At 55.5% G+C, this 27,894-nt stretch overlaps 3 protein-coding genes across 6 annotated transcripts; 1 reads left to right on the top strand and 2 right to left on the bottom strand.

Moving 5' to 3' along the window:
- Positions 1-1,326: 1,326 nt before the first annotated feature.
- AGAP2 (ArfGAP with GTPase domain, ankyrin repeat and PH domain 2) lies at positions 1,327-16,581 on the bottom strand. 2 transcript variants are annotated; one of them, XM_065888404.1, is made up of 19 exons: positions 11,602-12,772; positions 9,870-9,928; positions 9,136-9,223; positions 8,864-8,949; positions 8,569-8,716; positions 7,393-7,527; positions 6,954-7,063; positions 6,368-6,526; positions 6,120-6,206; positions 5,932-6,036; positions 5,335-5,497; positions 5,041-5,160; positions 4,180-4,308; positions 3,171-3,230; positions 2,789-2,937; positions 2,597-2,687; positions 2,258-2,480; positions 1,874-2,129; positions 1,327-1,694 (listed from the first exon to the last, which is right to left on the bottom strand). In XM_065888404.1, the coding sequence occupies exons 1-19, from the start codon at positions 12,770-12,772 to the stop codon at positions 1,452-1,454; spliced, it is 3,582 nt and encodes a 1,193-aa protein (XP_065744476.1). In that variant the 3' UTR covers positions 1,327-1,451. The 2 variants fall into 2 exon arrangements, with proteins under 2 accessions (XP_065744476.1, XP_065744477.1); XM_065888405.1 differs by lacking the exons at positions 3,171-3,230; positions 11,602-12,772 and adding an exon at positions 16,422-16,581 and having other exon boundaries at positions 1,452-1,694.
- A 2,404-nt stretch (positions 16,582-18,985) lies between these two features.
- TSPAN31 (tetraspanin 31) lies at positions 18,986-21,765 on the top strand. 2 transcript variants are annotated; one of them, XM_065887573.1, is made up of 6 exons: positions 18,986-19,220; positions 19,755-19,922; positions 20,195-20,275; positions 20,575-20,706; positions 21,026-21,139; positions 21,240-21,765. In XM_065887573.1, the coding sequence occupies exons 1-6, from the start codon at positions 19,158-19,160 to the stop codon at positions 21,312-21,314; spliced, it is 633 nt and encodes a 210-aa protein (XP_065743645.1). In that variant the 5' UTR covers positions 18,986-19,157; the 3' UTR covers positions 21,315-21,765. The 2 variants fall into 2 exon arrangements, with proteins under 2 accessions (XP_065743645.1, XP_065743646.1); XM_065887574.1 differs by lacking the exons at positions 19,755-19,922; positions 20,195-20,275 and having other exon boundaries at positions 19,158-19,220; positions 21,240-21,314.
- A 175-nt stretch (positions 21,766-21,940) lies between these two features.
- CDK4 (cyclin dependent kinase 4) lies at positions 21,941-24,970 on the bottom strand. Of its 2 annotated transcripts, XM_065886668.1 has the most exons (8): positions 24,724-24,970; positions 24,043-24,279; positions 23,744-23,879; positions 23,461-23,628; positions 23,187-23,296; positions 22,875-22,925; positions 22,599-22,734; positions 21,941-22,365 (listed from the first exon to the last, which is right to left on the bottom strand). In XM_065886668.1, exons 2-8 carry the CDS (start codon positions 24,258-24,260, stop codon positions 22,273-22,275), a joined length of 912 nt encoding a protein of 303 aa, XP_065742740.1. In that variant the 5' UTR covers positions 24,261-24,279; positions 24,724-24,970; the 3' UTR covers positions 21,941-22,272. The 2 variants fall into 2 exon arrangements, with proteins under 2 accessions (XP_065742740.1, XP_065742741.1); XM_065886669.1 differs by lacking the exon at positions 24,724-24,970 and having other exon boundaries at positions 24,043-24,411.
- Positions 24,971-27,894: the final 2,924 nt, after the last annotated feature.

Here is a 27,894-nt window from a genome sequence, read left to right as displayed (position 1 = left end):
AGCAGGAGGCACCCTCCCTGGCCCTCTCCCACCTCCAATTCCCCACCTTGATCAAGGCCATTCCCTGACCCAACTCTTCAAAAACAGACCAGCAGCTCACCCCCTAGACAAAATCACTTCCTCTTTAATTGCTGTTGAAGAAGATTCACACCACCTGCCTTGGAGGAGATGAGGGGCGGTATTCCCCCCCTGCCCCCGCCCCTCTCCTCTCCCCAGTTACCTGGTCCTTTGCAAAATATTTTAGCCAGGAAAAAAAAAAAAAATACCGGAAACCACTGACACAGACGGCCCAAGGGCTGGGTTGACTGAGGGAGGCGGGGCTGGGCCAGGTAAATTCACCCCAGCACCCCCTTTCCGGGTATGAGGCAGGGGGCCTGGAGACCCTCCCAGCCACCTCACATTCTCTTAACCCTGGCTGGGAGGGATCCTGGGGTTGAGGGCTGGGTCTGGACAGGAAGAACAGTGGGGGAGGGGTCCCATTGTAGGGGTGCCGCCTACCCCAGATCACCACGGGCGCTGCACAGTCACAGGTACGCAGTCACGGTCACAGACACTCACAACCCGAGAGCACCCCACCCCACCCCACCCTCTGCCCACCCTTGGCTTCCCCTACCCTGAAACGCCCTCCCCAAGCCCTGCCCGCCCCCGCCCCCTTGTTGGGGAACAAAGCAATAAATTACAAGGCCCCTCCCAAGTCCCCCTTAGCCCGCTCCTGCTCCATCCCTTCTCCCTCCCGAGATGGTAGTGAGGAGGGACCCAAGCTTTAGGCTCCCCCGACCCTCTAGCTTCCATCCATGGGTGGATGTGGGGGGAACGTCCTGATTTCCACTCCTCATGGTCCCTTTCACGGAAAGGGTTGGGGACCCCCTACCCCCATGGGCAGCAGGGGTCCTGCCCCTCGCTGCCCTTCCCCCTTCACTGGGCAGTGAGATTAGCATAGAAAGGGTAGGGTCCCCCTTATTGGCCTCAAGTCCCAGGGCTAGCCCTCCCACTTACTAACCCCTCCCTGTGGCGTGACGTCGCCCCAGGAGCCAGCCTGGGTAAGTGCTCGCGCGCCGTGGGACTGTCGAGCACAGGCAGGACTGGGTCTTTTCCCCCACCCCTAGGGGGCGCGAGCGGGCACATCCAAACGGCCAGGAGCAGGGACCGCGACGGGGGCGTCCCCTCCCGCCAACACCCAGAGGGTAGACCCAGAGCAATCCGAGGGTGCAAACAGTGGAGAGGGAGCGTGTCAAGATGGGGTCTCCATGCCTCGTTGGGGAGAGGGAGGTGAGTTTGTGTCTTCTGGGAGGCGTGGGGGCTGTGCCCTCTTGGGGGGGGGGGGGTAAGAAGTGCTCCCATGGGACGGGGTGCGGATTGGAGAGGTGAGTGGGTGCATCTGTCCAGCGGTCCACCCAGTGTGGTCGTGCCCGGCCCGTGGTGGGGTAGGGGGTGTCTCTCCGGCGGCGCAACTATACCAGCGCGACGGGGGCGTCGGCTCGGCCCACGCTGGCGGCGCTGCTCCGGCGACGGGGGCTGGGCGTGGCGGTAATGCTGGGGGTGGTGGCCGCGCTGGGGGTGGTGGCTGTGCTGCCGCCCTCACCCGGGCAGCCGTGCTGGAGGAGGATGTCGGCGCACAGCTGGCTGCCAGCCTGACGGGCGTAGAACAGCGCCGTGCGGCCCTGCGCGTCGCGGGCGGACACGTCGGCGCCGTACTAAAGGGCGGAGACGGCCGTGTTACGGAGCGTCCCCGGGGCCAATCCCCGCCCGCCGGCTCGCCGGGATCGCCGGGCCCACTTCCAGGGTCCCTGTGGGGCCCTCGGGCTCTCCCGCGCCTGGCTGTTTGCCAGACGGAGCCCTCAGAGACCCCTTTACCATCTCCGCGCTCACGTACCCATAGCAGCAGTTGCGTGATGACGACGTGGGCGAGTTCGGCCGCCAGGTGAAGTGGGGAGCGAAGCTGCGGGTCCTCTGGGCTGGTGTCGAGCGGCCCGTGTCGCGCATGGGCCAGAAGCAGGAGAACGGCGGCCACGTCCTGGGCCTGCACCGCGGCCCACAGCTGGCAGCCCAGCGGCTCCTCGGAAGTGCCCAGCGGCGCCAGGAACAGCAGCTGCTCGTACTTGGCGCGAATCCATGACTCACGCTCCTCCCTGCAGGACCAGGGATCAACGGGAAGGGCTCTAGGGACCCCGCACCCAGGACCTCTGCTCCCTACCCAGGGGACCCTCTCGGGAGCCGCACACACTAAGTCTCCCCTACCCCTCTCCTGCACGCGTACCGCGAAGAGTCCCGCGTGGGTTTGGCACGGCCCCGCGTGTCACTCTCCCACACGCGATTGGCCATGTCGTTGCCAATGGCTGTCAGCACCAGGGTCAGCTCCCGCGGCCAGTCGTCCAAGTCGAGCGAGCGAACGCGGGACAGGTGTGTGCCCAGGTTCCGGTGAATGCCAGAACACTCGATGCAGATGAGTGCGCCCAAGTTCAAGCTGGCCCACGTGGGGTCTGGGGACGGAACGCAGGGGTCAGCTCCTGGCCGAGCAGCACGGGCACCCCAGCATTCATCAATTCCAGCGAACCACACTCCCTCCCACGTCCCTCCACTGCTCCCTTGCGCTCACTGGGGGCCCCGCAGTCCACGCAGATAGAGTTCCCCTTGGCGTTCCGGATCGCCTGGATGGCCACGGCTTCGCTTTGGCTATCTGTGCGCAGCTGCAGGAAGGGTTGGGGTTAGTACTGACTCTCCCTCTGAGCCTTTATCCGGACTCCTCAGACACTCACCTCTGCTCTCCGCCCGACCCCCGACCCATTACCTTGACCTTGCTGCTCTCACAGCATTGCAGACTGGCTAGAATCTGACTTTCGATGGCCTGAACCCAGGCGTCCCGCTCCTCAAAACTGGCTGCCTCAAAGTGCCACGTCTGACCAGTGCTGGACACGATCAGGAACTCGAAGTTTTCCTCTGGGTGGGGGGATGGGATGGGGTCATGAGGGACAGAATTCAAACAGGAGCTGCCTTCCCCAAACCCTCTTCCTCCCTGATATCCATCCCAAGCCCCTGGGAGTGGGGCAGAGTCACTGGGGAAGCAGAGGGTGGGGGAGAGCAGGAAGCCCGAGCACATGCAGGGGAAGGCAGGAGCACCCCCGCCCCTCTGCACCCCAGCTGAGCGCCCCACCCAGCTCCCCGCTTGTTACCTGCTTTATAAATATTTCTTAAACTACCAAAGGATTTTAGTTTCCACATTTTGCGCTTGGCTGGTTTCCCGAAGCGAAGGAGATAGAGACAGAATGAAGAGCAGAAGAGAGAAAGAGACGAAGAAAGAAGAAAAAGAGGCAGATGGAGAGAGAGATAGTGACAGACAGTTCCAGAGACAAAGCAGGACAGACAGATGGGGAGAGAAAGCAGAACTAAAGTCAGTGGCCCCGGAGCAGAGTAGAGCGGAAGCCAAGAGCCATGACAGTAGGCAGATCTGGAACCCGGGTCTGAGCACCCGGCAGAGAGCAGGGGCGGTGGGGACTGGTTATCATGACCAGTGAGGAGCCGGGTCTCTGGGAGGGGAAGGGATGGCCAGCATCTGAGTGAACACGGGGAAAGGGGACAGGAGTTCACAGGCCTGGGGTGAGGGGTCCCTGGGGTTCAGAGGGAGTCTCAAGGATCTGGGGGGAGTCACTAGGGGCAGGAATGGGTATCATTGTAGTCAAAGGCTGTTGGGGGAGCTTGGCAATCACAGGATGTTATTGAGAACAGGAGCTGGGTGGTCAGAGCCCAGGAGCTGAGGAGTCGTGGGGGACATAGAGGTCAGGGGCTGAGTCCCTGGGGGTCAGTGGGGGACACAGAGGTCAGGGGCTGAGTCCCTGGGGGTTGTGGGGCCTTCTGGGTGCAGGGGCTGGGGTGACAAGCAGAGTTGAGGGCAGCAACAGGAATGAGAGGGTCATTAGGAGGGGGGGCAGGAGCTGCAGACGTGGGGGGTCACTGAGAACGGGCTGGGGACTACTGGGGTAAAAGGCATTGGCTGGGGAATGGGAGGAAGGACAGGGGCTGAGGGGCATCCATCCATTTTTCACTGAATAATGTGCAGAGTGGTAATCATAGTCAAGCACTCAGCGCAGGCACTTTTCCTCCTCCTGCAGGAGTGAGGTCAGGGATCTGGAGTTTCGGGGTGAGGGTCCAGGGTGGGAGTAGAACTGTCCACCAGGGCCTCACCTTCAGCCTGCCCAGCCGAGCCTTCAGTTTTAGATGGTGTTGTCAACTTTTTCCTCCTCTGCTTCTTCACCATGGGAGAAGGAGGGGGTTCCCGACTCAGGGGGCTCAGGTCTCCAGATGGGGTACAGTCTTAGGGAGGGGGACACAGCTGCCTCAGCTGCCCCCTCCAGAGATTTCCTGATTTCTCCATAGCCTGTCTCCCCTGAACTAGATTTGGCATTTTAGGGTCGCCCTCCTCAGCCAACCCTCTCTAGGAGGTCCCCCTTGATCATTCCTGGGGAGGAGGGCAGATGAGTGGTTTAGAGTCAGACCTGTACTCAGATCCTGGCTCTGCCACTTACTGGCCTTGAGACCTTGAGCAAGTCACTTAATCTTCTGAGCCTCAGTTTCTTCATCCCTAAAATGGGGATAATAATCTTGACCCGACAAAGTTGTTGTGAGGACCATTTGTTACAATGTTACTTGCTATTTTTTAAAAATACGTATTTCCAAACATTCCAAACATTGATGGCTGGCTATGTGCTGACCATGTTCTCAGTATAAGCCTCAAAGCAACTGTCTGAGGTAGAAACTATTATCTCCCTCTTACAGATGAGGAAACTGAGGTGTGGAGAGGGCAAGTAACTTGCCCAAGTGGCAAGCCAGGATTCAAGTTCAAGTTCAGGCAGCTTAGCTCTAGAACCCAGTTGTGTTAGCCATTATGCTAAACATGGTATGACTGAGCTGGGTGCCTGGGCACCCAGTTGATGCTCAAGGTGTCCACTCATGCATTCAGCCTCCAAGCTCCCACCCCAATTTCACTTCCCACTGCATCCCATCTGGATCTGGAAGACAGTGGAAGGAGGGTGAGTCCTCACTGACCAGTGCTGAGGGCTCGGGCCAAATTCCGGTCTGGCTTCAGCAGGTGCTTAGATGTCTGGTCTGGTGGTGGCTGCAGGGAACTGGGGCTGGGGCTCGGGCTTGGGGTAGGAGTGGTGGCTTCTGTCAGAAGGGGAAGAAGATAAATCCTCAGTGAGCTACTCAGTCTCTGGGCCCCACTCCTTCCATGGTCCCTCTTCATCACCCACCTTCCCGCTTAACCAGTCCCACTCCCTTCTTCCCTACTACCCCTAGCCCTGGCCCCTCTCCTGCCCCTTTGTCATCAGCCCCACTCACCAGGGCCTTCCCCCATCTGGACAGTGCTCATGTCCTTCACCAGCCCATTGATGCTGGCTGAGGGGCCAAAAGCAGAGATGGCCCGTGGTGGCCGCTTGCCGGGGACTTTGACTGTTGTTCGTAGCAAGTCCATCTCCTTGCCATGGGTACTGTGGATGTAATCCTGCGGCAGTATAGGGGTTGAGAGTATAGGGAAGGTTGGGGTCCTCAGTGGTGCTGGGAAGCAGCCAATAATATCGGCTAGAGAAGGGCTGGAGGGGGGCTCTAGGAGCGGACTGGTTGGGATGAGCTCTAGGGGATGAGCCCAACAGACCGGGCCCAGCACTGTCTCCTCCAGAAAGCATCCCCGAATGGCAGGCCAGGTGGAGGTCCTTCCTCCATTTCTCCCACTGGACTGCAAGTCCTAGGGAGATGTATTTACATTTCCATCTCCTGCATGGGCACATGGTAGGTGCCTAACAGATGTTTGCTAAACTGAAAAGAATAGGACTAGCGCTTCCCAGAACCGATGTTGGTGTTTGTCAGAGGCACAGACTGGGAGAGCTAGAAGTGCATCCAAGGCCAGCCAGTGTGGCCCAGCCAGTCTCTAGCACTTACATTAATGCTGGGATGGTAGAGTAGGAAGCCATTACTGGACAGGGTCACATATTTCTTCTTCCATTCTTTGTTCAAGGAGTTGCCACTTCGCTTTAGTAGGAAGCTCTGGAGAACGGAAAGAGGCATATGGGAGAAAACCAGTTAAGAGCACCTACCCCCAGCCTGCCCCCGGTCCCTGGGCCACCCACCTGTTTGATGGGGATGGCTCGCCCACTCCCCGTCGTCTCTCCCCGACTGTCCAAGCTCCGCTTCTCAGAGTCACTGCCCCGACGATTCTGGAATGGTTACTGGCATCAGTTAGAGGGTGGATAGAGGGATATGCTGACGAAAGGACAGGGAAGACAGATGAAGAAGGGCCCAACAGAGAGGTCTAGGGATGAGGGAAGATGGGCAGGTAACAGAGGACAGGATGACAGGAGGTTAGAATGTCCAATACCGCAAAAAGGCTGGTCCTGCGCTTGGCTGCCCGGTGCAGGGACCCTGGGGTGCTCAATCCAGCCACGGCAGCTGCCTCAGCTCGGAGCTCCCGGTGACCAACGTTGGGTGAGGATGGGAGGGAAGAAGAGTAATCGCTAGTGTGGCCCCCGTTACTAGCCTGCAGGCAGATGGAGGGGTCAGAACAGTTGAGATGCCCCCCCCACCAAGCTACAGTTACATCTAGCTCTGAGGAATTTGAGATATTCCTTCATTTCATCACCATTTATTTGTATTACCATTAATACTAAAACTCCTCACTAGCACTGTCACAGTGCTTTAGATTTCGCAGAGGTTGACTTCACAAGTATTATGCCATACAATGTTCCCGACAACCTTGTGACGTTTAGGTGAGTTGCTCAAGGACGCTGCAAAGGGTGTTTCAAGCCCGGTTGATTTCCAGTCCAACGCACTTTCTACAAATGGTATCACTGCCATTTCCATCTGCCCCCCGCAACCTCCTTGGGTTCTCTGTACCTGTCCTTGGATCACCAGCCCTTCCTCTGATTCCTACCGGCCCCTCTGTGGACCCTGAAAACCCAACTCACCTGCCCAGCTACAGGAGTGGAAGCAGCTGAGTGGCTTGGGGAGCTGGGCAGGGACTTGCAGGCAGCCAGAAGCTGTTGCTGTTTGCGCAAGGTCACCACCTTCTGGGCCACTGAGGGGAGGGGGAGGAGGAGGAATGAGCGGGGCAGATACCCAAGACCACCCTTCGTTGCCCAGCTTTGAGAACTCCCCAGGAGATAACATAGGTCCCAACTTCCTTGTCACTGTGGCCTTCATGCCACCTGTAGCCTAGCCAGCTCCTCCTGTCCAAAAGGACCTGTGGCTATGAAGCAAACCTTCTCTGACCTCCCTGGTCCCTCCTCCCTCCTATGCAGGTTAATTTCCTGTCACTCACAGAGAGAGGCCTGGATGTGTGACCTCCAAGAATATCCTAGTCCCCGGCTCCCTGATTCCCACATATGTGGGGATCGCCACACTCACCCTCTTGGAAGACCCGGTCCACATTGAGCCCATAGGTTGCACAAGTCTCATAGTAGCTGCAGCGCTTCATATCGGCACACAGAGCCCTGGCACGAGCATCGCCCACAACCCGAGGGGAGGAAGCACTGATCCGGTCTAAGGGGACAAGAAAGGGGGAGGACTGGATGAGGGGGCCCCATCCCCACTCTGCTGCTTTCCTTTCTCTTGGGCTCTAGTCCTAGACTGGGACCACTAGGACAGGGTATGAGAAAATATCCCTCCTATGACCCAGTGCAATGGGAGCATATAAGCCTTTTGTGGACGCTGAGCCCAGCTCACATGCCCAGCTGCAGCATGAGTAGGGTGGGTTAGCTCTGTGTGAGTGTCTTCAAAGAATACTCCAGAGGTGAACAGAACGTCCTGGTAAGGTCTGAAATGGCTGAGACTCATGAGTGACAGTCACCCAGCCTTGCAAACTCAATGAACCCTGAGCTGAGTGGGAGGACACCTGGCATATGAACCAGGAAGAGGTTGAATGTCCACGGATAACAGGTGGACTGTTCACCTGCAGCAAGAAAGCAGGAGGCGAGCGACAGGTGGAAGCAGCCACCTGCAAGATAGGCATCCAGACAGAAAGTCCTGCCGGCTTCATACAGGTGGGTACTGGAGAAGCTTTTCCTGGCTCTGCTGGAAAAGATGGCCTGGTGGCCCTCTCTGTGTTTTCTCCATCATTTCATTTGTGTCTTCTCTTTGTTTTTAGATAAGTTCCTTTGAAAAGTGTCAGCCTGACCCAGCTGTAGCAAGGGGAAGATGCAGAAGGCTTTCTAGCCACACTAGGGCCTGAGGTTTTCACTGTATTTACCATGGTGGTGGCATCAGGAAATGGCAGCGTGAGGAACACAAGGTAGGTGACATCTCAGAGGAATGAGGACTGCCACTGTAGCTGTCCCTTCCATCCTGGAGAGTCCTCTTTTCTCTCTCAGACCTTGGTAAGTTTATGCTTGGTTTAATGACTCTCTTATTTGGGAGACCAGACTCCTTCCAGAGGGTTACTGAAGTTATTTGGAGATGAGGCTCCTTCCAGAGGGTTACTGGAGTCCAAGTAGCCGTGTCCACACATTACCAAGCTCTCACCTATGTTGGGTGATACCCAGTAGGAACTCCCCTGAAAGCAGCACTTCCCCAGCCCCTCCTTACCTTGTGTCCCCACCAATGCCAGGGCCAGGCCTCCTCGTCCCTCCCCCCGAAGGGAGCTCAGCTGCCCATGAAGACGGTTCACGGCCTGGAAACTGTTCTCATCCTCCAGGCTGAAGACGAAGATCACAGCATCTGCCCAGCCTGAGAACTTGCGGAGCGTGAGGGAGCAAATGGATGGTCAGACAGGTCCACTCCTCTGGATGCTATTCCCAAGGAGACCTGGGAAACCAGAGCCCTCTCCTTTGGCTAGTGCTGACCCCAGCCCACCTGCCTACCCCATCATCTCATCCCTCACCTTGGTATCAGGTGCCCCAGCTTCCTCTCGGATCAACACCAGATGTGTCTGTCCATCCACTAACATTTCTTTCTTGTGCTGCTCACCTGTCCAGAAGAGTTGGATGTGGTAGGAGGTCAGAGGTCACAGTCACCAAACCTCCCCATTCTCCTTGTACTTTAGCTATTCTGGCCTCATTCTTCCTTCTGGTCTCCATACCTGCATAGTCATTGATCACACTGCCTGGATCCCTGACCCCAATCCTTAGCTTACTATGGCTCCTGAGAACTTACTCTCTGTCTTCTCCAGCACCTGGTATGAACCGGTCAGGAATCGGTGGATGAGCGATGACTTCCCACTCCTGGCATCACCCAGCACACCCTGAGGACAAGGTTGTAGAACAGAGATTGCAGGAATTAAGAGAAAGGAGGATGATTGAGTCTGGACACTCCAGAGAACTCAAAGGGACTGGCAGTGTTAAATCATCCAAGCAGGGTCCTACAGGGCCTGGCTGACAGTCAGTCAGGAGACAGCATTTGGGAGGATCAGGCCATGCATGTGTAAGAGATGATCTCAAGCTGGAAGTGTACAACAAGCTGAAGAATGTCAACAACTCAGTACCTTTTTTTTTTTTTTTTTTTTTTGGTGTTGTGTTGTTTAGGAAACATACTAGATGCATGTCTGGTGGGGGGCATGTCACAGCTCTGGGCACTAGTTGGAAAATTTTACCCAATTCTAGGCAACAGAACATGAAGGGCTAGAGGGGAGATGTCAGAAATAAGTAGCCTGGAAGAGGACCATGGACAAGCAGGAAGAAGGGAGACTATAGAAGAAAAGGTTGTGCGGATGTATCAAGTCCTAGGAAGGTGCCATGAAGGTAGAATCTCAGGAGAACTGGAAAACTATTCCCCATTCTCACAGAGAGGGAAGGGAAGAGGTGAAGAAGAGAGAGTTGAGAGTTCAGTGGCGGGCGGGGTTGGGGCGGGGAGGTCAATCTTCATACAGACAAGGGGACTGGGTTACCTACCAGGCGCAGTTCAGGAATAGAGCGGCTCAAAGTCCATTCCTGGCTATTGACCACAGCTTCTGTAACGGAAAAGTTGTAAGAGGGGATGCTCCAGGCCAAGGAGGGCTCCCAACCCTCAGCTCGCCCTCCTCCTTTTGTAGCTGCCCAGCCTGGGCTGGAGAGCTGTGTGGAAAGGCTAGGTTTGAGAGTGGTCCCCAGTCCTCCCATCCTAGCCACTCTCCCCACAGCTGTTGCTGCCGCTCAGTGGTTGCTTAGCAACGGAGCCAGCAAGACAAAAATACTTCGGTTGGCATCTCCCTTTAAGCATATCCCCAAACGTAGGTCCCTGCTCCAGATCGAGGGACCAAGGCTCTGATCGTGGCGGGTTCTTCCCTCTGGAAGGAGAAAAGGTGTCCTCTCCACCGGCCTGACAGATTCTCAGGGCAGATCTCAGGAAGAGGGGCTGGGACATAGAAGGGAGTGGGTCTTCCTCAATCTCCATTTCACAGGACAGAAACTGAGGTGAGGATATCCTTCCCCCTTTTCAAGGTCAACGGCACGGTGGCCCTGACCCCTCCCCACAGCCCAAGAAACGGAGCTTGGATTTTTTCTATACCTCCCTCTCCCATACCCTTCCCACAAGCACCCTCCAAGAGAACGGTGGGAAAGGGCTCCACTCCCTGGCCGAGAGAAGCCACAGGCCTGGGGAGGGATGGGGGGCACGGGGGAGGGAAGGATGCTCCTTCCGCCCGCCGGGTCCAGCCCCCGCGCCTGACACTAGCCGGACGTTCCCGGGGCGCCGCAGCTGCGGCGGGAACTCTGGGATCCGGAGCCATCTGCTCCCACCCGCACCAGAGCCAAACCCCGGGGGCCGCCCGCGCTCTCGGACCCGCCTCCTCTCCCGGGAGTGTGAGCTGAACCAAGACGCCCTCGCCTCTCTCTTCCAGAAAATAAATAAATAAAGACACCCCCCTCCTCGCAAAAAGACACTACTTTCTCCGCACCCTCTCCCAAGTCTCCAGGGGTAAGGATTGCCTTTGCAGCAGTTCCACCCCCCTGAGTCACTCGTGGTCGGTCCCCTGCGGGTTTCAATGCTGCTAGGGGGCCGGGGTGGGCGGTGGGGGAAGTGAGGCTTCCTATCAGCCCCTCTCCCTTCACATTCAAGTATTCAGCATGTTCCAGCCCCCACGTACTCCCGTACTGCCCAATCAGCCTTCACTGCCTGGAAAGAAACCCACTGCCTCCCTGCTGCCTCGCTAGCCTGCTCTCGGCCCAGGAAAAGACCTGTCCCTGGCGAGAAGCTGCCTGCAAGGTCACGCTCATGCCACCTACCCCAAGTGCTCAGGAGAAACTGAGGCTTCCTCATCCCTTTCACCTTCAGTGTTCCTCTGGGTAAGGCAAAGCCCAGTTTCCATCTCCCAGAGTCCAGCTGAGGCTGGAAGTGGGGTCTGGGGCTTCTCTGGGAGCAATTTCCTACAGCCACGCTGACCAAGGGCATTATTTTCCCAGAAAGCTCTGAGGCTTTCTGAGTCCCTCTGAAATCAAGTCTTCTCTCATGTCCCGCAATGCCTACTCACCCCTCTCCAGGACCTCTCATCCTTTGCCCCAGTCCTTGGCAGAGAATTGAGCCTGGTTCATCCACCCACCCAAGAAAGAAGCTTCTCTAAGTCAGTCCTGCACACCGCTCCCCCACCCCAAGCTGAGCATTTCAGGTGCCCTCCCCTCGCTGTTCTCTGGCCCTGGTCCTACTCACTAGGGGAAGCGCGGAGCTCTGCACCCAGCAGCTCCCTAGACCCGCTGCCAGAAGACAGGACCGGGGGTCCTGGAGGAGGTCCGGAGCCAGGAGGCCCCCCTGTGCTCTTGGTAAAGATGCCGCTGATAAACTTGAGCATCTTGCGATCTCGAGTGGATGCTCGGCCCCCCTCCCGGCCCCGTTTCAGCCCCGGAGCTGGAGGCTCCAGAGTGATTGGAGGTGCAGGCCCAGTGGGCAGCGCGGAGGCGGCGGTGGCAGCAGCGGCTGGAGCCAGGGTTGCTGGGACGGTTAGCGGAGGAGGAGAGCCAGCAGGCGGTCCCGGGTGCAAGTCACTGTTGTCCAAGGTCTTACTCTTGCCTTTCCGAGGGGACAACTTCCCGCGGGCTCCGGGGCCAGCCCCGACCCCACCTGCGGTCGTGGCTGCCGCTCCCCCTCCCCCGGCGGCGGCGGTGACAGCAGCAGCAGCAGCGGCAGAAGCTCCAGTCCCGGTGCTGCTCTTTGACCCCTTGACCCTGGGCTTGCCCTCGCTTTCGGGCCATGACAGGCGGCTACCGGTGCCCTTGCCCCCGCCGGCTTTGGCGCCACTGGTGGTCACGGTCTTGCAAGGCTTGGGAGCCGGCGGAGGAGGCGCCACCTTGAGCCTCCGGCTGCCGGTGCCGGGGTGCGGGGAGGAAGAACCGGGGACGACGCCGCCCGCCCGGCCTTCGGGTTCCGGACCCCCCCAGCTCGGGCTGCTGAGCAGGGGGCGCCGGGAGGAGGTGGGGGCGCCCCCGGGCTTAGGGTCGGGACTCAACCCCCCGGAGAGTGGGGGCCCGGGAGGGGCGGCCCAGAGGGAGAGGCGGCGGCCGGGAGCCGGGGAGACGGGGCGGGCCGGACTGGCCGGAGCCGGGGACAGGGCGGGGGGCTCGGCGCCCCCGGCGCCCGCGCTGCTCGTGCTGATCCACAGCGCATCCTGCCGGTGGAAGAGACGCTCGTGCCGCTTCTTGCCCGGCTCCTCCGCGCCTCGGGGGCTACCAGGATCCCCGGTCTCGGTACCTCTGGTCCCCGGGGCACCAGCTGCGGCCGCAGACGGAGAAGGCGGCGGCGGAGGCACCGACTCGAGCTTGACCAGGGTCAGCGAGATGAGGTAGGTCGTTGTCCGGCGCTGAAGCGCGCCCGCGCCCCGGCTCATGGGGCCCCGAGACCCCCGAGCTGGGGAGGGGAGGGGACTCCCCCGGACTGCCTCAGGGGGGCCCGGCCATGGGGCCGCCCTGCTCGCTGCCCCCAGCCCCCGGACCCCGCTGAGCCCCCGGCCCGGCTCCGCTGTCGCCGCCGCCGCCGCCGCCTCCGCTTGCGCCCCCCTCCCATCACACGGGGCGCCCCCTCCCCATGCTCCCCGCCCTGCCCCCCCACCCCTTTGGAGCCCCGGGACCTTGGTGCTGCTCCAGGGAGGCGCGCCGGACCCCGCACCCCGGCCTGGGTGGCGGCGCTGAGATGGGCGGGGGAGGGCGGGGAGGACTGTAGAGGGGCAAAGAGGGGAGAGGGAGGAAAAGGGGGCAGAAAAGAGGAACCCGAGGCTAGGGAGAAGAACCGGTGCGGGGGAGGCGTTGGGGATGGGGACTCAAGGGGCAGGGGCCGCGGATGGGGGGTCGGAGAGGGGGTCTTAAGGAGGGTGGGAAGCTAATGGGGCTGGTCGTGCGGGGGATTCGCAGGGGCGCGGGGAGGATGCTGGGGATGGAGATACAGGCGCCGGCGGGGGAGGAAGGAGGGAAGCCGGAGGGGGTGGGCACCCACGGGTCTGGGGTCTAGGAGAGGACGGGCGTGAGATCCGGGCGCAGGGTCTGGGGGGCTCGCCGGGGCTCGGCTTGGTCCGGATGCGCGCTGTGTCCGGGCGCTCCCCTCACAGTGAGGAGGAGGCGGCCCCCGGCCCCCCTCCCCACTCTATCTCCCCCCGCACCTTCTCTCCCCCAGCACGGCTGTCTGCGAAGGCGGTGCAAAATCCAGGACTGGATTTCCCTCCCAAATCCTGGGCTGGATTTCTTGGAACTTGGACTCACCTACTCCAACACTCCAGCACCCTCCCTTAGCACACCCCGGTCAGGGAGCGCTACTGTTGTGTATGACATTTAGGCGCGAGAGTAAAGATCGGTGTATGGGTGGACGATCCTCGGAGAAAACGGAGCAAATGCGGGTTCACTGCCAACTCTGGGGAAGCTGATGTGGGAAAGTGGGGAGCCCTGAAATCTCTTTCCCAGGACCCCTTGTTTCCCCCAGGTACTTGCACGAGTCCCCTTCCCCATGACCCAGCCCCCTCGCTCACCCCCACCCTCCATACGCGGTGCATTGACTGGGCCGTACTTGAGCCTAACTGTCCCAAAGTGAACTTGGAAAGTGTTCCCTGGGGATGGGGACAAACATGGAACTTAGCAGGGTGGGTGGAAGGAGGGGGTGCCTCAGGAGGGGAAAGATCTGAGGAGTCGGGGAACACAGGCCGAAAAGTGAGTCAAAAGACTCCAGCTCGGGGTGGAAGGAGAAGGAATACGTCTACAGACTGACACCACCCCCCATACCAAAATTCATCCGGTCTCCATAGCAACCGTAGCTCCAAGAGTGCCTCAGAAACAGCGGGGATAAGCAGAGAGGAGGATCGGTGTGTATGGTGGGCGGGGGCACCCGCCAGGGGATTTGGGGTTAATGGAGGCACCACCTTCACACCTGGTTACCCACGTGTGGGGTATTTAGCGCCCCGAATATAAAGACCGCCCTCAGTTGAGGCAGAGGGTACAGGCCTCTTCTGGGTTTCCATTCAATCTCCTGAGGTTTCCGGGGTGGGGCTTTTTTAGAAGGTTAAAGAGGAGACAGACAGAAAGAATGGAAAACGTCTGCTCTGTGTCCTCCACCCCTTTAGGGACCTTGGAGTTGAAGGCTTACTGTCCTCCAGCCCAGGGAGAAGGTTGAAGGGGGTAGGCCGATGGGGGACAGAGGCTGAGACCGGCAGTTGTGGGGTGGGCGTAGAGGGGGCCTCCTCTCAGCCTTGGAGACCCCTCCCTGGGACTTGGGGAGTCTCAGCGTTCCCCTAATTTGGCGTCCCACCCTCCTGACGCAGCGGAGACTATAATAAGTGCTGCTGTGGGCGGCTCTCGGAGGCTGAAGCCAGCGGCATGCTCGGCCTGGTAGGGGGTAAGGTAGGGGGGCAGTACCAGGATGCTGGGTGCCCTTTCCCTCCGCGGACCTGTCCCGAGGTCAGCACCGCCCCCCAGAGCCCTCCTCCCACCGCAGCGTCAGGATGACACCATCCCCAGAACAGAAGACCCTTCAGCAGCCTTTTCTGAAAGAGAAGGTGAAGATTTGCTGATTCTGGCTTAATTCTCCTTCCTTCCTTTGGTGGCCTCAGTTTTCCTTTAAGTTCAATGGGAACAGAATACTGACTCTTAGAGTGGAACAAAAATCACTTATGAAGAGTGGTCTTCTCAAAGAGTTCAGCCCCCACCGCTCCTCACTCCCTCCTCTCCAGAGCTAAACTGAGTTCCTCTACCTGACTAAACCTCTTTCCTCCCCCACCCTTTTCTTTTCCTGCTGGGGTGGAGCTTGGAGTTCCTCCCTAGGAGGCCCCATGGGGCCACTGCCCCCTAGGTCTGCCTTTCCAACAGCTGTAGGGAAGGTATCAGCTATAGTTCTTGGCAAATGGTGGGGGACAGGAGGTGAGAGGGGCACTACTGGAAGAAAGGAAATGGGAAGGGAATCAGACTGTTCCCTTAGGAACCTGAACCAAACTGGTTCTTCCCCAAGTTATGCTCTGATGGCCTCTACTATCAGAGGGGTCTGGCAGGAGGTATCCTTGATGGAAAGAACAGTATCTTGCCCATCCCCCCACCCCAACCCAGGTAAACAGATAAGAATGGAGAGGCTGGAAGAGACCAGGATATGATGGAGGATGTGCTTCTCCCAGACACCTTTCATGAGCAAAGTAGCCGGCTTTTATTGGCTCTTTGCAGCTTCGGGGCAAATTAGATGACACCAGACCAGAGGTGGCCTCCAGTTCCACCAGTTCCTTAGTGGTGGGGCCTTGTGGATAGAGAAGCTGTTCCTGCCAGGGCCCCACCACAGGATTGAAGGCTGGGGTGGGCAGGAGGATGTGGCGGATGGTGTTGCTATACCCGCACTTCCTCCCTGTGTTGTCATCACTTGCTCTAATGGCACTAAGGACGAAGGGCGGAAGGTGTGGTGGGGGGGGGCGACAGGAACGGGAGCACGGGGAGGAGAGGGGACCGAGGAGAGTCTTTGGAACTTCTTTGCACTTCGGCTGTGCAGAGCATGCTATGTGAGCGTTAGTGTATGTCTGGGAGCCTGAGATACTCTGCGTGGTGTATTTCAATCTGTTGTGGTGTGTGTGTGTGTGTGTGTGTGTGTTCTCTCTACAGCTGGAGAACAAGAGGTCACTGATCCTTCATGGGTCCTGGGAATGACCACATTATCCAGTCCCAGAACCTCCTGCCCCAAACTGCTTCCTGCCCCGGACTCCCCAGGCAGGGTCCAAGTCTACCATGGGTCTGTCACGGCCTGTCTTCCCCATGCTCACCCACTTCTCCATTGTCAAGTTCAGCTCAGCAGTGACCTGTATTTTGATCCCCTGGGAGAAGGATCAGCGTTGGGGAAAGAGGAAGAATGATACCTCCCATGTCTTTTTCCATTCTTTCCAAATATATTCTTCCCCCAGAGTCCCAGCTCCATCTTGGGGACTAGAAAGTGGCTGATTGGGAAGTGCTGTATGCTCCAGCAAGCCCTTATATGCCCCTGCTGGTCCCCAATACACCCAAGATGGGAGCTAATCCTTCTCTTACCTCGTATGCGGTCCACTGAGGTCTGAATGCTGTCCCGAAGTTCAGGGTCGCTCACCCTCTCTGCCAGCTTCCTGAGGCAGCTTAGAGCCTGCCTGGTCACCTCATGTCGTCTGACTTCTGCTCTCACTGCAGCTACAGCCAACTGCCTCTGGGCATTCATGTTGCCCAGATCTGTCTTGCTGGGCTAAAAGCAACCTCTGGCCCTGAAGCCCATGGCCCCGCAGCCCCCAAACCCCAGAAGGCCTCTTCTGCTGCGCCCCAGAACTCCCCTCCCCTGCCTGCCCTTCCGTCTGTCGACTTCACTTCCTGACTGGTGAGTTTCAAACCCACAGCCTGGGTCGGCACTACCTCCTGCACCACCCACCCCCTCTAGCGTTGGCCTATCAGCTCTGCCAGCTGGTTCCTGCTGTGATTCCCCAGCCAGGTGGACGGAGAGACCTTAACAAGCATCCCAGGGCATCCTGCGGGAGGTGGCTAATTAAGATGGGTGTTGGTGCTGGGAAAATGTGGCACACCAGGTCCCAGGTGTAATCCCAAACTCTTGATGACCTACAGGTTTGTATTCAGTCTCAAACTCTTACAGGAATCCGTACACACCCGGTCTGCCACCTTTAATGCCCTGCATTCCAGCTTACAGTTGTACTCCCCACCTACTCCGCACGTCCAAAGAGTTCAAATACTTACCTCTTGCAATGTAACCCTTCCTTAGTCGGCTTCCCCACTGCAACCACCTCCTGCTTTAAAGGGCCAAGTAGGTACAGGGAGAACAGGTTATGGAGGACAGTAACCTATAATCAGACAAAACCACAAGGCTCCATGTTCAATTAGTTTCATAATAATTAACTCATCTATAATACTTAATAGTTTACAACACACTTTCACACATATAGACTTCACGACAGACCCAAGGGGTAGGATTTTTATCCCTATTCTGCAGAAAAGGAAACTGAAGCTCAGAGAGGCCAGTAAGAGGTGACACAAGGATACCGATCTAGGTCTTTTGAGTATAGTCCTGATACCCTTTTCACTACACCAGCCAACTAAGATGCTTGCCAACAAGTTCCCCTTATCCCTAATACCACTGTCTTGCCCTTGATTTAGGACCTGAGAGAGAAGAGGGTGGATGAGGAATTGAAGGACAGAATGAAGATGCAGGGGTGGGTGAGGGGGGAAATAGTGGATAGTTTGATGTAATCATTTTGCTTCAGGACTCAAACCTTTCTGGCCCTGCCAAATGCCTCTTCTCCTGCGTATCTAACTGATACTAATTTGTTAAGGATAGAGGAGTTTAATATATTAATGTGTAGCTGGAGAGGAGAATTAGGGTTAGGATTACCCACGGGCAACTGTAAAATAGCCTGAACAATAATAACTAACAATGAGTGTTTACTATGTGCCAGGTACTGTTCTAAGCATTCTACATACATATATTAACTCATTCAATTTTCACAACAACCCAAGAGGTAGGTGTATTGTTATTTATCCCCATTTTACAGATGAGGAAACGGGCACAGGCCAAAGCTTAAGTAACTGGCCAAGGTTACACAGCTAGTAAGTGGCAAAGTTGGAACCCATGCAGTCTGACTCTAGCGGTAAGATGATGCCACTTACGCAGTCATAGAATCTAAGTACGCACAAATGTAAATCATTCTGTGGGTTTGAAGGGAGGTTTTTCATTTGTGTTCCTACTATGACTGCCTCTTTCTCTTGGGGGAAAGAGGGACTATGCCCTTTCCCATCCCCACGAAGAAGGCCCTGTGTCAAAGCACTTATTTAATAATAAACAAATATTGATCAACCACTATGGCCGCGCCTAGTGAAAATGTGGACTCCTCCTTCCCCTCATATTTATGCATATTCCAGACCCCTCCCTTTGTCTTTTTTTTTTTTTTTTTACGCGCCCAGGATCAGGCATGTACTCTGAAGACTCCAGCACAGTCATGTCTGTACCTGTGGCTTTGTCACATACAGGAATGCGCCGGCCCGAGGCTGCTGTTTTTCATATTGAATGTCTAGCATGTTCACACATCCCGTTAGGAGGGGATATGGAACAGACTATGTGTACCAGTGGACGCACTTGCAAACATGTATTTGCTAGGTGTCGCTGTTCCCAACCCGGGGCCTCTGTAGCCGGGGTAAATAGCTCAATATTTTGCTTCTCTGGGTGTTCCAGCGTGTGACGCAATAGCAGCGAACGAGGGCGTCATCATGAAGTCACTGCAGGAGAAGGGGAAAGGGGCGGGAGGGCACTCCCTTGAGGGGAGGAGCCCTTTCACCCGGCCCTCGAAGCTGCACCTTCTCTCTCTTCACCGGCACCTTCTCTCTCTTCACCGGAGTTTCTCTAGAGCCTCCTCCCTCGGATAAGACCTCTTCCAGTTGCCACCACAGAAAGCTCTGTTTTCAATCCGGGGTTTTGAAGTTTAGGCTCTGGTCACTTTGAGAATCTCTGGAAGCCCTGCCCCCAGTTTTAAGTTTCATCCAATAAAGAACCTAAAGGAGGGGCCGGCAGGCGGTTCAGTGACGCAATGCAGATTGATTGGCATTCAGGCCATCGACGTCCTGGATTAGCCCCGAGTTTCGCCAATGCAAAGGCAGGGGTGGGACGGTGCAGGCGCAGAGGATTGGGTTTGGCTGGACTCGATTTAAAGAGACAGAAGCTGTCGGGGTCCAAGAAGACGGTACCCACGACCCTCCCCCCAAGTCCTTGGGACCACTTGGGTCCCCAAAGCTGGGGAGATGGTTTGCGGAGGCTTTGCCTGCTCCAAGAATGCGCTGTGCGCGCTCAACGTAGTCTACATGGTGAGGTTTTGGAGGTGGGGGAAGCTTCCGGGCGGAAAAGCGAGCAGGGAGAATCTCTAGGGTACTTCCGATGGGGAGAGGGGTGTACTGGGGATTCCGGGAAGATTCCCGGGAACTTCCGGCGAAGAGGGAATTCCTGGGGACTTCCGTGGGATGAGGGGAGACTTCCGGTGACCAGAGGGTTTGTCTGGGGGTGGGGGTAATGAACTGAAGGCTGTGGGCATAAAGGCCCAGCCCTCCCTCTTGTGAACTTAAGTTTCTCCCAAATAGAAGTGATGGATGAAGCTAAACATTCCATTTCATATTCATAGACTCTACTATCCCTGCCACCTCCCACCCCTATCCCAGACGTTCTGACCTCTGATGGGAGGAACGCCCAGGGATGCTCCCGGCCCTGATAGTAGCACCTCCTCTCCTTCATTCACACAAAACTCAGTTCTTTTCTGTCCAACCCCCGGGCCCCGCCCCCGCCATGGCCTTTGGCTGTGGTGCACACTAGAATTCTTTCAGATGTACCTGCTCTGTTTCCCATAGCTGGTAGGCTTGTTGCTCATTGGAGTGGCTGCTTGGGCTAGGGGCCTGGGTCTGGTGTCCAGCATCCACATCATCGGAGGAGTCATCGCTGTGGGAGTCTTCCTTCTTCTCATCGCGGTGGCTGGACTGGTGGGTGCTGTCAACCATCACCAAGTACTGCTGTTCTTTGTATCCTGACCTGAAGTGATGGGGGCACTGGGGCTCGTGGGAGGGCCGAGTCAGCTAGGAAGTTAGTGACAAGGGTAGGAGACCTCAGGGATCTTGGGGATATGCCTCCTTGCCCTCCCTTATACCATACTCTATGAAATAGAAGCTGATGATTTTATTGTTTTCAACTGACATAATTTTATAAGTTCTATGACTAGATCAGATAGTTATTATAGGCGGAACATAAAAGAATCTAGGACTTTTTTGTTTTTTTCCATAACTCTTCCTCTCAGTACATGATCATCCTTGGTTTGGTTTTCATCTTCCAGTTTGGAATCTCTTGCTCATGTCTGGCTATTAACCTAAGCAAACAGGTAAGAGGGTGCCCTTTCAGGTACTTGATTTTTCTCCACCTCTAACCTCTAACTCTACTCTCAGTCTGGCCCCAAAGGTCATTCTTAGGTCCACTACTTCCAGAATCTGGAGCCATTTGCTTCCTCTGGGATGTCTGGCTAATTGTCCATGAGGATGATCCAGAGGAAGTGGACAGTTATCATTGTGTCTGCACCTTTGCTTCTGAAGGATGTTAACTCCCTTTACTCGAACTGGGATTAGGGTGTAGGGGGTTCTTAAGGTTAGCAGCAAATAATTTTCTTCTGCCTGTACCCTCCAGACAGATGTCATCAATGCTTCCTGGTGGGTCATGAGCAACAAGACCCGGGATGAACTGGAAAGAAGTTTTGATTGCTGTGGCCTGTTCAACCTCACAACCCTGGACCAACAAGATTATGCTTTCTGCACTGCAGTGAGTTGGTGTGGGAAAGCGTGCAGGGTGCCAGGGCGGGAATGGACTGACACTGGGCAAGGCCAATGCCCAAATTGGCAGATTTGAGTTTGAACGTGATTGCCTCTCTCTAGTAGCTCACTTGTATTGGGGCTGTGTGCTGGTGGGAGTGGTGGGGTGGATACAGAGACTAGAGAATTAGCCAAGTGAGATTCCAGTCTGTAGGGTACTGATCAGGAACTGGAAGATAGTTTCTAGGGTCATTCACCATAGATATTAGGATAGAGCACTGTAGCGATTCTGCATCCTCCAGACACATATACGTGTGTTTTATCCTCAGATCTGCAAGAGCCGGAGCCCCACATGCCAGATGTGTGGAGAAAAGTTTCTTAAGCATTCCGATGAAGCCCTGAAAATCCTGGGGGGCGTTGGACTCTTCTTTAGCTTTACAGAGGTAACATTCTCTAGTTCCCTTATGTCCTTTCTCTGCCTCTCTAAGGCTTAGCCCCAGAGATTCAGAATTGGTGCTTATCTCTTTCCCTTTGCTTCTACAGATCCTTGGTTTGTGGCTAGCAATGAGATTTCGGAATCAGAAGGATCCTCGAGCCAACCCCAGTGCCTTTCTATGAGACTTTGGATCCTTCTGACTTCTCTCCTGCTGTCTGCTTTCCCTAAGCTTTTTCTTCCTCCCTTAGGGAAAACCTGGGGTCTATAGCCCTTTTTGTTTGAGAAAAAGGAAAGGCCCTTTGCCATGCTCCCTAAAGATGACTGAATAGCTAGGCTTTATGCCTTGACATGTTTTGTTGGGAGTAAGATTATAAGGAATAAAGAAAAACCTTCCTTCCTCTCTCCCTAAGTGAATATGGGAAGCTCCTGGCAGTGCATGAAATGGGATGGGGGTTGGAGTCATTCCTGGCTGTTTCCCCTCTTCTCCCTTCCACATACTAGACCATCTCAACACATCTGTGCTCCAAGAGTAAATCAGGGACAGATCCAGAGAGAAAACCAAGCACTCTTGTAATAAGCAGGATTCGGTTTGGGGAAGTTCAGTGAATATAAAAATAAAAACCATTTAAACTCCATAATCAAAGAAGCAACGTAAGTGCCTTTTCTTCTCTTTAGTTAGTTGAGGGGCTCCACTGACTATGTAGGCCCTGTGACCTAAGGAGAATGTGCGGGGAAGTTCCATCTTCCAAATGGTTTTTCCAAATCCCCAAACGGCAAAGCCAACCAGAGAAAGAAACATTAAAAAAAAAAAAAAAAGACCAGATTTCTTTGTTTTGTTGTTTTTCCTGTATAAAAAAGGATCCCAATATCAAGGTATAGTGAAGGGGAAGAACAAGGGACATACCCCTTGGCGTAAGGACACGGAGAGGGCAAGAGGAGGATAAGCCTCAAAAGGAGGGGTGGGAGGGGAATGTCATTAAGGCAGCAAAATATTCTCTATAAAAAGTTGGAGTCGTCTCCATAGCCTCAGAGATGAAGGCAGAGGATCACCTTCTTAGTGGGGGGCTCTCCACTCAAATGTTCAAAAGAAGGGAAATGTTGGCTTCTCTTCTCTTAGTTCTGCTGCAACCATTCCATGGCTCACTCTGGGTTACCTTCTGCCTTATGTAGATAGGAGTGCTGCAGGGCTCGGAAGGCAGAGATCCGCTTGTGTGGGTTAAAAGTCAGCATCTCCTGAGAAGGGAGGCAAAGGTCAGAAAACCGTGAAAAAAGACTTCCGCTCACCCCCAACAATACCTGGGATGAGCTATTTTCTATATCCCTCTTTGTGGACAGCCATTCAAAGCAGCAATAAAAACCAGCCCATCCACCAACAAGTCTCAGTAACCACCATGTGTTTGGGTCCCTTTTATCCTGCTCCATTTTCCACCCCAATCTCACCCCATGCCCACGCCCAAGCCCAGTACCAGCAGCAGCTGTGCCCCAGACTCTTCCATCTCAGGTACCACCGACTGCACGGGGCGGGGCCCTCTGGGGGAAAAGGCTCCTCGGGGTAGAGACACATCTCGGGGCCAGTCATCCTCTGGGGGCAGTCCGATCAGGCTATGGGGAACAGGAGAATTCTGGTCAGGAGGGCCCTTCTCCAGCCCCCATCTCCAGGGGCAGAGCCAGTTGCCATTCAGGGCTCAGCAGAAAGAGAAGGACTCAGAATGGAAAACTCTTCCCCTCTGCAGGTCACTTACTCAAAGATTTTGCCTAACTGGTCAGCTTCAGAGTTTCCACAGAAGAGAGGCCTAAGGTGAAAAGAGACATTCATTTAGGTAGCAGTCATTTTCAAAGATACGGTAGTAGAACGACTACTGCTTAGTGGCTCAAACCATAGGGTAAGAAGAATAAAGGGTTACGAAATTCCTAATTCCACGACATTTCAGAACTGCTGGTTACGGACAAGATGGCCAGTAGAATTCAAGTGGAAGAGTGGGCAGGGTATGGATGTGGTTTATGAATATGAGATTTGGGAAATTCAAGATGTTCAGGATACTTGGGCCCCATACTTTCGACGAAACATCTCTGCAAAGATACAGCCAACACTCCACATGTCCACAGGTGTTGCATATGTAGACTGCAAAAGAACTTCTGGAGCACGGTACCAGAGTGTAACAACCTAACGGGAATAAGAAGAGTGGATGAGGGACCTACGAATTACCCTGAAGCACAACTGCTTCACTAAAATCAAGGATGTGAAAAACGCATGCCTTCTCAACTGCTATGGGCAATCACCCTCCTCCCCCAGCCAGAACCCATTTTGGCTACCATCATTCTACTGACCACAGGGGTAAGTGCCATCTGGTAGCTGTAGATTCTGGCCAGGCCAAAGTCGGCCAGCTTAACTGTCCCACCACTTGTCACCAGAATGTTCTCTGGCTTCAAGTCTCGATGAACGATGCAGTTGGCATGAAGGAAATCTAGGCCTCTTAGAAACTGGCGCATCAGATCCTGGTTTGGAAGGGGGAGGTACAGAGAAACTGAACTAGGCACCATACCTGAAATCACAACAGATGCTACTACAAAGGTCCCAATCTACCTCTCAGTGTCTGCCCACCTTACTCACCTTGATGGTCTCCACTGGCAGGCCTGGCGGGGGTGCCTTGTCCAGATATGTCCTTAGGTCTTGGTCCACATGCTCAAACACCAGGGTCACTTTGGTCTCCCGGTCAGTTCGGGCTGTGGCACAGACGTCCATCAGCCTGTCCGGAACAAATGGTAACTCACTGTGCAATCATCTTTGACCCAACATGGCCTCCTCTATTCCCTCAGGGTCCCCACTTCTCTCCTGACCACCACTCCACACCTATAGGTTAGGTTGTCTTTTCCCTTTTACTACCCACTCCCAACCCTCCATCTTCTCACCGCACAACATTGGGATGCTCAAAAGCCTCCAGCCGCCGCAGTAAAGCCACCTCACGGACTGTGCTGATGGGCAGGCCCCCTCCAGCACCTCCTCCATTGGGGACTCTTACGCTCTTGAGGGCCACAAAGTGGCCACTGTGGGGATCACGGGCCTTATACACCGTCCCATAGGCACCAACACCAATCTCAGCCACTGGCTCATATCGAGGGGTAGCCATTCTCAGACCAGAGGAGACCCTACAATCACAGAGACTCCTACCACCGAAATTCCTTCCACAGTTCGGATGGTATGAGCCTGCAGCAACAAAGTGACTCCCACAAAAGACATCACAAAGACAACACCAACAGCATCCCGTCCCTTTCCCAAACTTCCATGATGCCGACTCCCAGGTAACACAATGACCCTAACCCCAACCCCTCCAGCCGCGTGAGCTCCTAGAATAAAAAAATGCATTTTCCTTTGGGGCGATCGAACCCCGCACAAGGGAAATGCCACACGACACACTCCCTACATCGAAGACCCTACACCCAGTCCCTGAAATTAGACCTTCCTACGGCCACAAAGGAACATATCACACCCTGCCCCACTTCCCGCCCTCGAGCGACCCTTCCATAACCAACCCGCGTAGGAAGCCGTGGAGGGCGAGTATGGTCTCCATTCCTGGAAAGGGCTACACTTACCTCACCCCGTGTCTGGAGCTGCGGGGGCGGCCCGTTATCGGGGCCCCGGAGCCGGTTCCTGCCGCGCCATACACTAGAGCTCGGTTCGGGGTAGCTGGACGCTACGGGCCCGACCATAGACACAGGCCACAGGCTAGAGCGGCCCCCTTTACCCCCACCCTCACCATGTGACCAGCTGCCAAAGAGGCGCGCGGAAATCGAGGGGGCGGGGAGAACGCCGGACGTTCGGAGCACGTGACCATACTACTCAGGCGCAGAGGGGCAGCCGGGAGCGGCTTTGAACGGGAAGGGGGCGGGGAGGGGAAAGGGGCGGAGGGGCGATGGCAACCACGTGATCTGTTGCTATCACACGTGACCGCTTGACATTGCTTGGAGAAGCAGAGGTGTGGTTACGCAGCAGGGCACGTGACTGGCTGCCGTAACTCTGGATCGGGGCTGGGGCGGGAGAAGAGAGAGGGTGGAGTCCAACGCGATGCCATGGCAACCTGGGCCACCCAGGATTCCCAACACTGGGCTGGAAGCCGAGCCTGAGTGCATCTCCAGTCTCACTACCCGTCTCTCACTCTCTCTCCTTGTGGGGAGGTGGGTCGGGGGACGGGAGGTGGTGCTGTCGTCTTTCTGCTCCACCGCTATAGGAAAAACATATTCTCATTTGTGTCTTTGTTTCACTCATTCAACAAATTTTTACTGAGTGCTGCTTCCTGAATTTATGTGGGGGTTTTGTTTGTGTCCTCTAAACTAGTGATAAGGCTATCTGTAAAGATATAGCCACATATTTTACATGTGGTCATATAAAATAGGGAGTAGACAGTACCCATATGAGGGCGAAACTAGGATTAAAGGATTGATGGAAGGAAGATTAATACAGTAATCCAACAGGAAGAGTGGCAAGGTAATACCCTTCCCTCTTCCCAACTTTCACCTCTTCCTGGGAGTGTTAAGGCAGAGACCAGATACCTTCTGGCAGAGAAGTTATTGATGAGCTGGAAACAGCAATACTTGACCTTTAAGGTTCTTTTCTGCAGTAAGATGCTATGACATATGTGTGTATGTGTATATATGTGTGTATGATACTATATACAGCACATATAGATGGATAGATATGAGTGAGCATGTGCAAGGAAGTTACCAGCACGCTGCATGAAAATGACTGTGCCCTTCTGCAAAACCTTGTGACTCCTTACATGGGGTCATTGTGTTTCCCTTTTTTCCCCTATTGCAAGCTTTCTTAGCCCTTGCCCCTCCTCAGAACAGACTTTTCCCAAATAGCCTCTGTTTACAGACATCTAGGTAGACAACAGGCAAGTTTCTCTGACTTCCCTTGTCTTACCGGCTCCAACTTCTTTATCTCCCAACCCTTTGGGGGAATGGGAATAAGGGAAGGAAGGAATCAGTGTCTCATTTATGATAAACTGTCTAAAATCTGAAACCATTCTATTACTCTATTTGCTCTCCTTTTGCCTAACTTCTATTCTCCTTAACCATCTGCCTGAGGATGTAAGAGTTCAGGCTTGAGATTAATATAAACCATGCTCCAGGGCAAAATGGAAGACATATCAGTATAGATTCCCCCTCTTTGCATTCTGCTGGTTGTAGTTCTGGGCCCTTGCTGGCAAAGGCAACTAGGACACTAGTAAGAAAAATCTCAAGGTCCTAACTGGCTAAGGGGCTTGTGAGGAGTATGTTTCATTGGTTATTTTGCTAGGATTGGTTGGTTTGTAAACCTGGAAGGCTAAGTGTCTCTGAGTGTGTCAAACTTCCATCCTACACCAGCAGGGTCCACTTTAGCCTCACCCTCCACTCACTGTTTTTAAAATAGAAGTCATCCTCTATGTTGACTTGGGTTCCAGCCCCTTTTTCTGATTCATTCATCCACCATCCAAAATATTTGAATGCTTCATAAGAGCATTACTCTCCTTAATCACCTTCTGTTGAGGATCCTTAGTTTGACAGTCTGTCCCTGATTACATACCCTCCCTTCTCCTGTTAATTACTCTTTTACTAATTAGTTTTTTCCATTGTGTTTGATACAGTGAGCTCCCCTGGAATTCCTTTTCTCTAAGCACTGAAAAGGAGAGGAGAGGGAGGATGTAAGTGTAAGGCAGAAATAATGTGATGAGGGGGTACAACTGGTTCTCAGGGGCAAGACCCCCATAAAAGCAAAGAGCTAAGCATGTGTGTGTGTTACGTATTGTTCACTTCAGTTGCAGTGGTGGTGGGTCAGGAGAATACCAGGAAAGACACTCATCCCTTTAGCACTCCAGTCTCCCTTGCTCACTCACCTCCCTCACACATTACAATTACACACTTCTGTTTCTCTTACAATCCAATTCGATCCCTTACACACTCATCTCTTTTCCATAGTCACACACCGTGCACACTTTTCAGTCTTTTGTGTAAGTGTTTATTGCTTGAGTCCATCTCTTGCTCACTCACCTCTGACAGTTGCATAGCTTGCTTTCTTTGCACACTCCCATTTTGCACAAGTCTCTCCCTCCCTGGTGCACCTGCGTCTTTGACCACTCACCTTCCATCCTCACCCGCTCACCCCCCCCCCAACACACACACACCCATTCACACACCTATTCTACCCTAGCGCACACCCCTTTTCTTGGCCACTCCCCTCCCTCCACCCTCCCCCGGGCTCGCACACTCGCCCCCGCCTCTGGGGACACCTGCTCGTGCCGGGCAGGGCGGGGATGCGCAGCCGCGGCCACTTCTCCTCCTCTCCCCTTCCCCGCCCCGCCCCTCCCTCCATCCCTCACCGGCTCCCCGGCTCCCGCCCCGCCCGCCCGCCGCTCCGGGGGGGTCTCCGCCGCCGCCGCCGCCGGAAGGAGCCGCCATTTGCCACCGCCGAGCGCACGGGCCGAGCTGGAGCCGCGAGCCGGAGCGGGACTGGGGCCAGGAGGACGGCGATGGGGGGCGGCCCCGCCGCAGGAGGACCGGGGCGCGTAACCCCGGGAGCCCGGCCCGCCCCGGACCCGGACCCGCGGGGCGCGACACCCTGAGCCCCCCTCCCCGCCCACTGCCCCGGCCATGACTGCCCGCCCCGCCGCCCCCGGGCCGCCAGCCCTCTCGGCCCCGCAAGCCCCGCAACCCCGGCTGTGGCAGCAGTGAACGGCTCTCGCAGGCCCCGAAGACCCCCGGCCGGGCTCGGCTCTCCAGCGCGCG

The sequence above is a fragment of the Phocoena phocoena genome, chromosome 11 (genome assembly GCF_963924675.1).
Source record: "Phocoena phocoena chromosome 11, mPhoPho1.1, whole genome shotgun sequence".
Taxonomy (NCBI): Eukaryota; Metazoa; Chordata; class Mammalia; order Artiodactyla; family Phocoenidae; genus Phocoena; species Phocoena phocoena.
The sequence above is the reverse complement of the archived record's forward strand: the minus strand, read 5'-3'. Positions and strand labels throughout refer to the sequence as shown.

What these genes read in the sequence shown, in the direction of transcription:
- AGAP2 (XM_065888404.1), bottom strand. Translation starts at nt 12,772, where the DNA reads ATGAGCCGGGGCGCGGGCGCGCTTCAGCGCCGGACAACGACCTACCTC. An exon ending in TCTACCATCCCAGCATTAAT is followed by an intron (nt 5,498 to 5,931) that starts GTAAGTGCTAGA and finishes ATACTGCCGCAG; the next exon opens with GATTACATCCACAGTACCCA. An exon ending in CTCGGCTGGGCAGGCTGAAG is followed by an intron (nt 3,231 to 4,179) that starts GTGAGGCCCTGG and finishes TCGGGAAACCAG; the next exon opens with CCAAGCGCAAAATGTGGAAA.
- TSPAN31 (XM_065887573.1), top strand. Translation starts at nt 19,158, where the DNA reads ATGGTTTGCGGAGGCTTTGCCTGCTCCAAGAATGCGCTGTGCGCGCTC. An exon ending in CTATTAACCTAAGCAAACAG is followed by an intron (nt 20,276 to 20,574) that starts GTAAGAGGGTGC and finishes TGTACCCTCCAG; the next exon opens with ACAGATGTCATCAATGCTTC. An exon ending in ATTATGCTTTCTGCACTGCA is followed by an intron (nt 20,707 to 21,025) that starts GTGAGTTGGTGT and finishes TTTTATCCTCAG; the next exon opens with ATCTGCAAGAGCCGGAGCCC.
- CDK4 (XM_065886668.1), bottom strand. Translation starts at nt 24,260, where the DNA reads ATGGCTACCCCTCGATATGAGCCAGTGGCTGAGATTGGTGTTGGTGCC. An exon ending in CAGTTAGGCAAAATCTTTGA is followed by an intron (nt 22,735 to 22,874) that starts GTAAGTGACCTG and finishes TGTTCCCCATAG; the next exon opens with CCTGATCGGACTGCCCCCAG. An exon ending in CTGGGGCACAGCTGCTGCTG is followed by an intron (nt 22,366 to 22,598) that starts GTACTGGGCTTG and finishes CTCCCTTCTCAG; the next exon opens with GAGATGCTGACTTTTAACCC.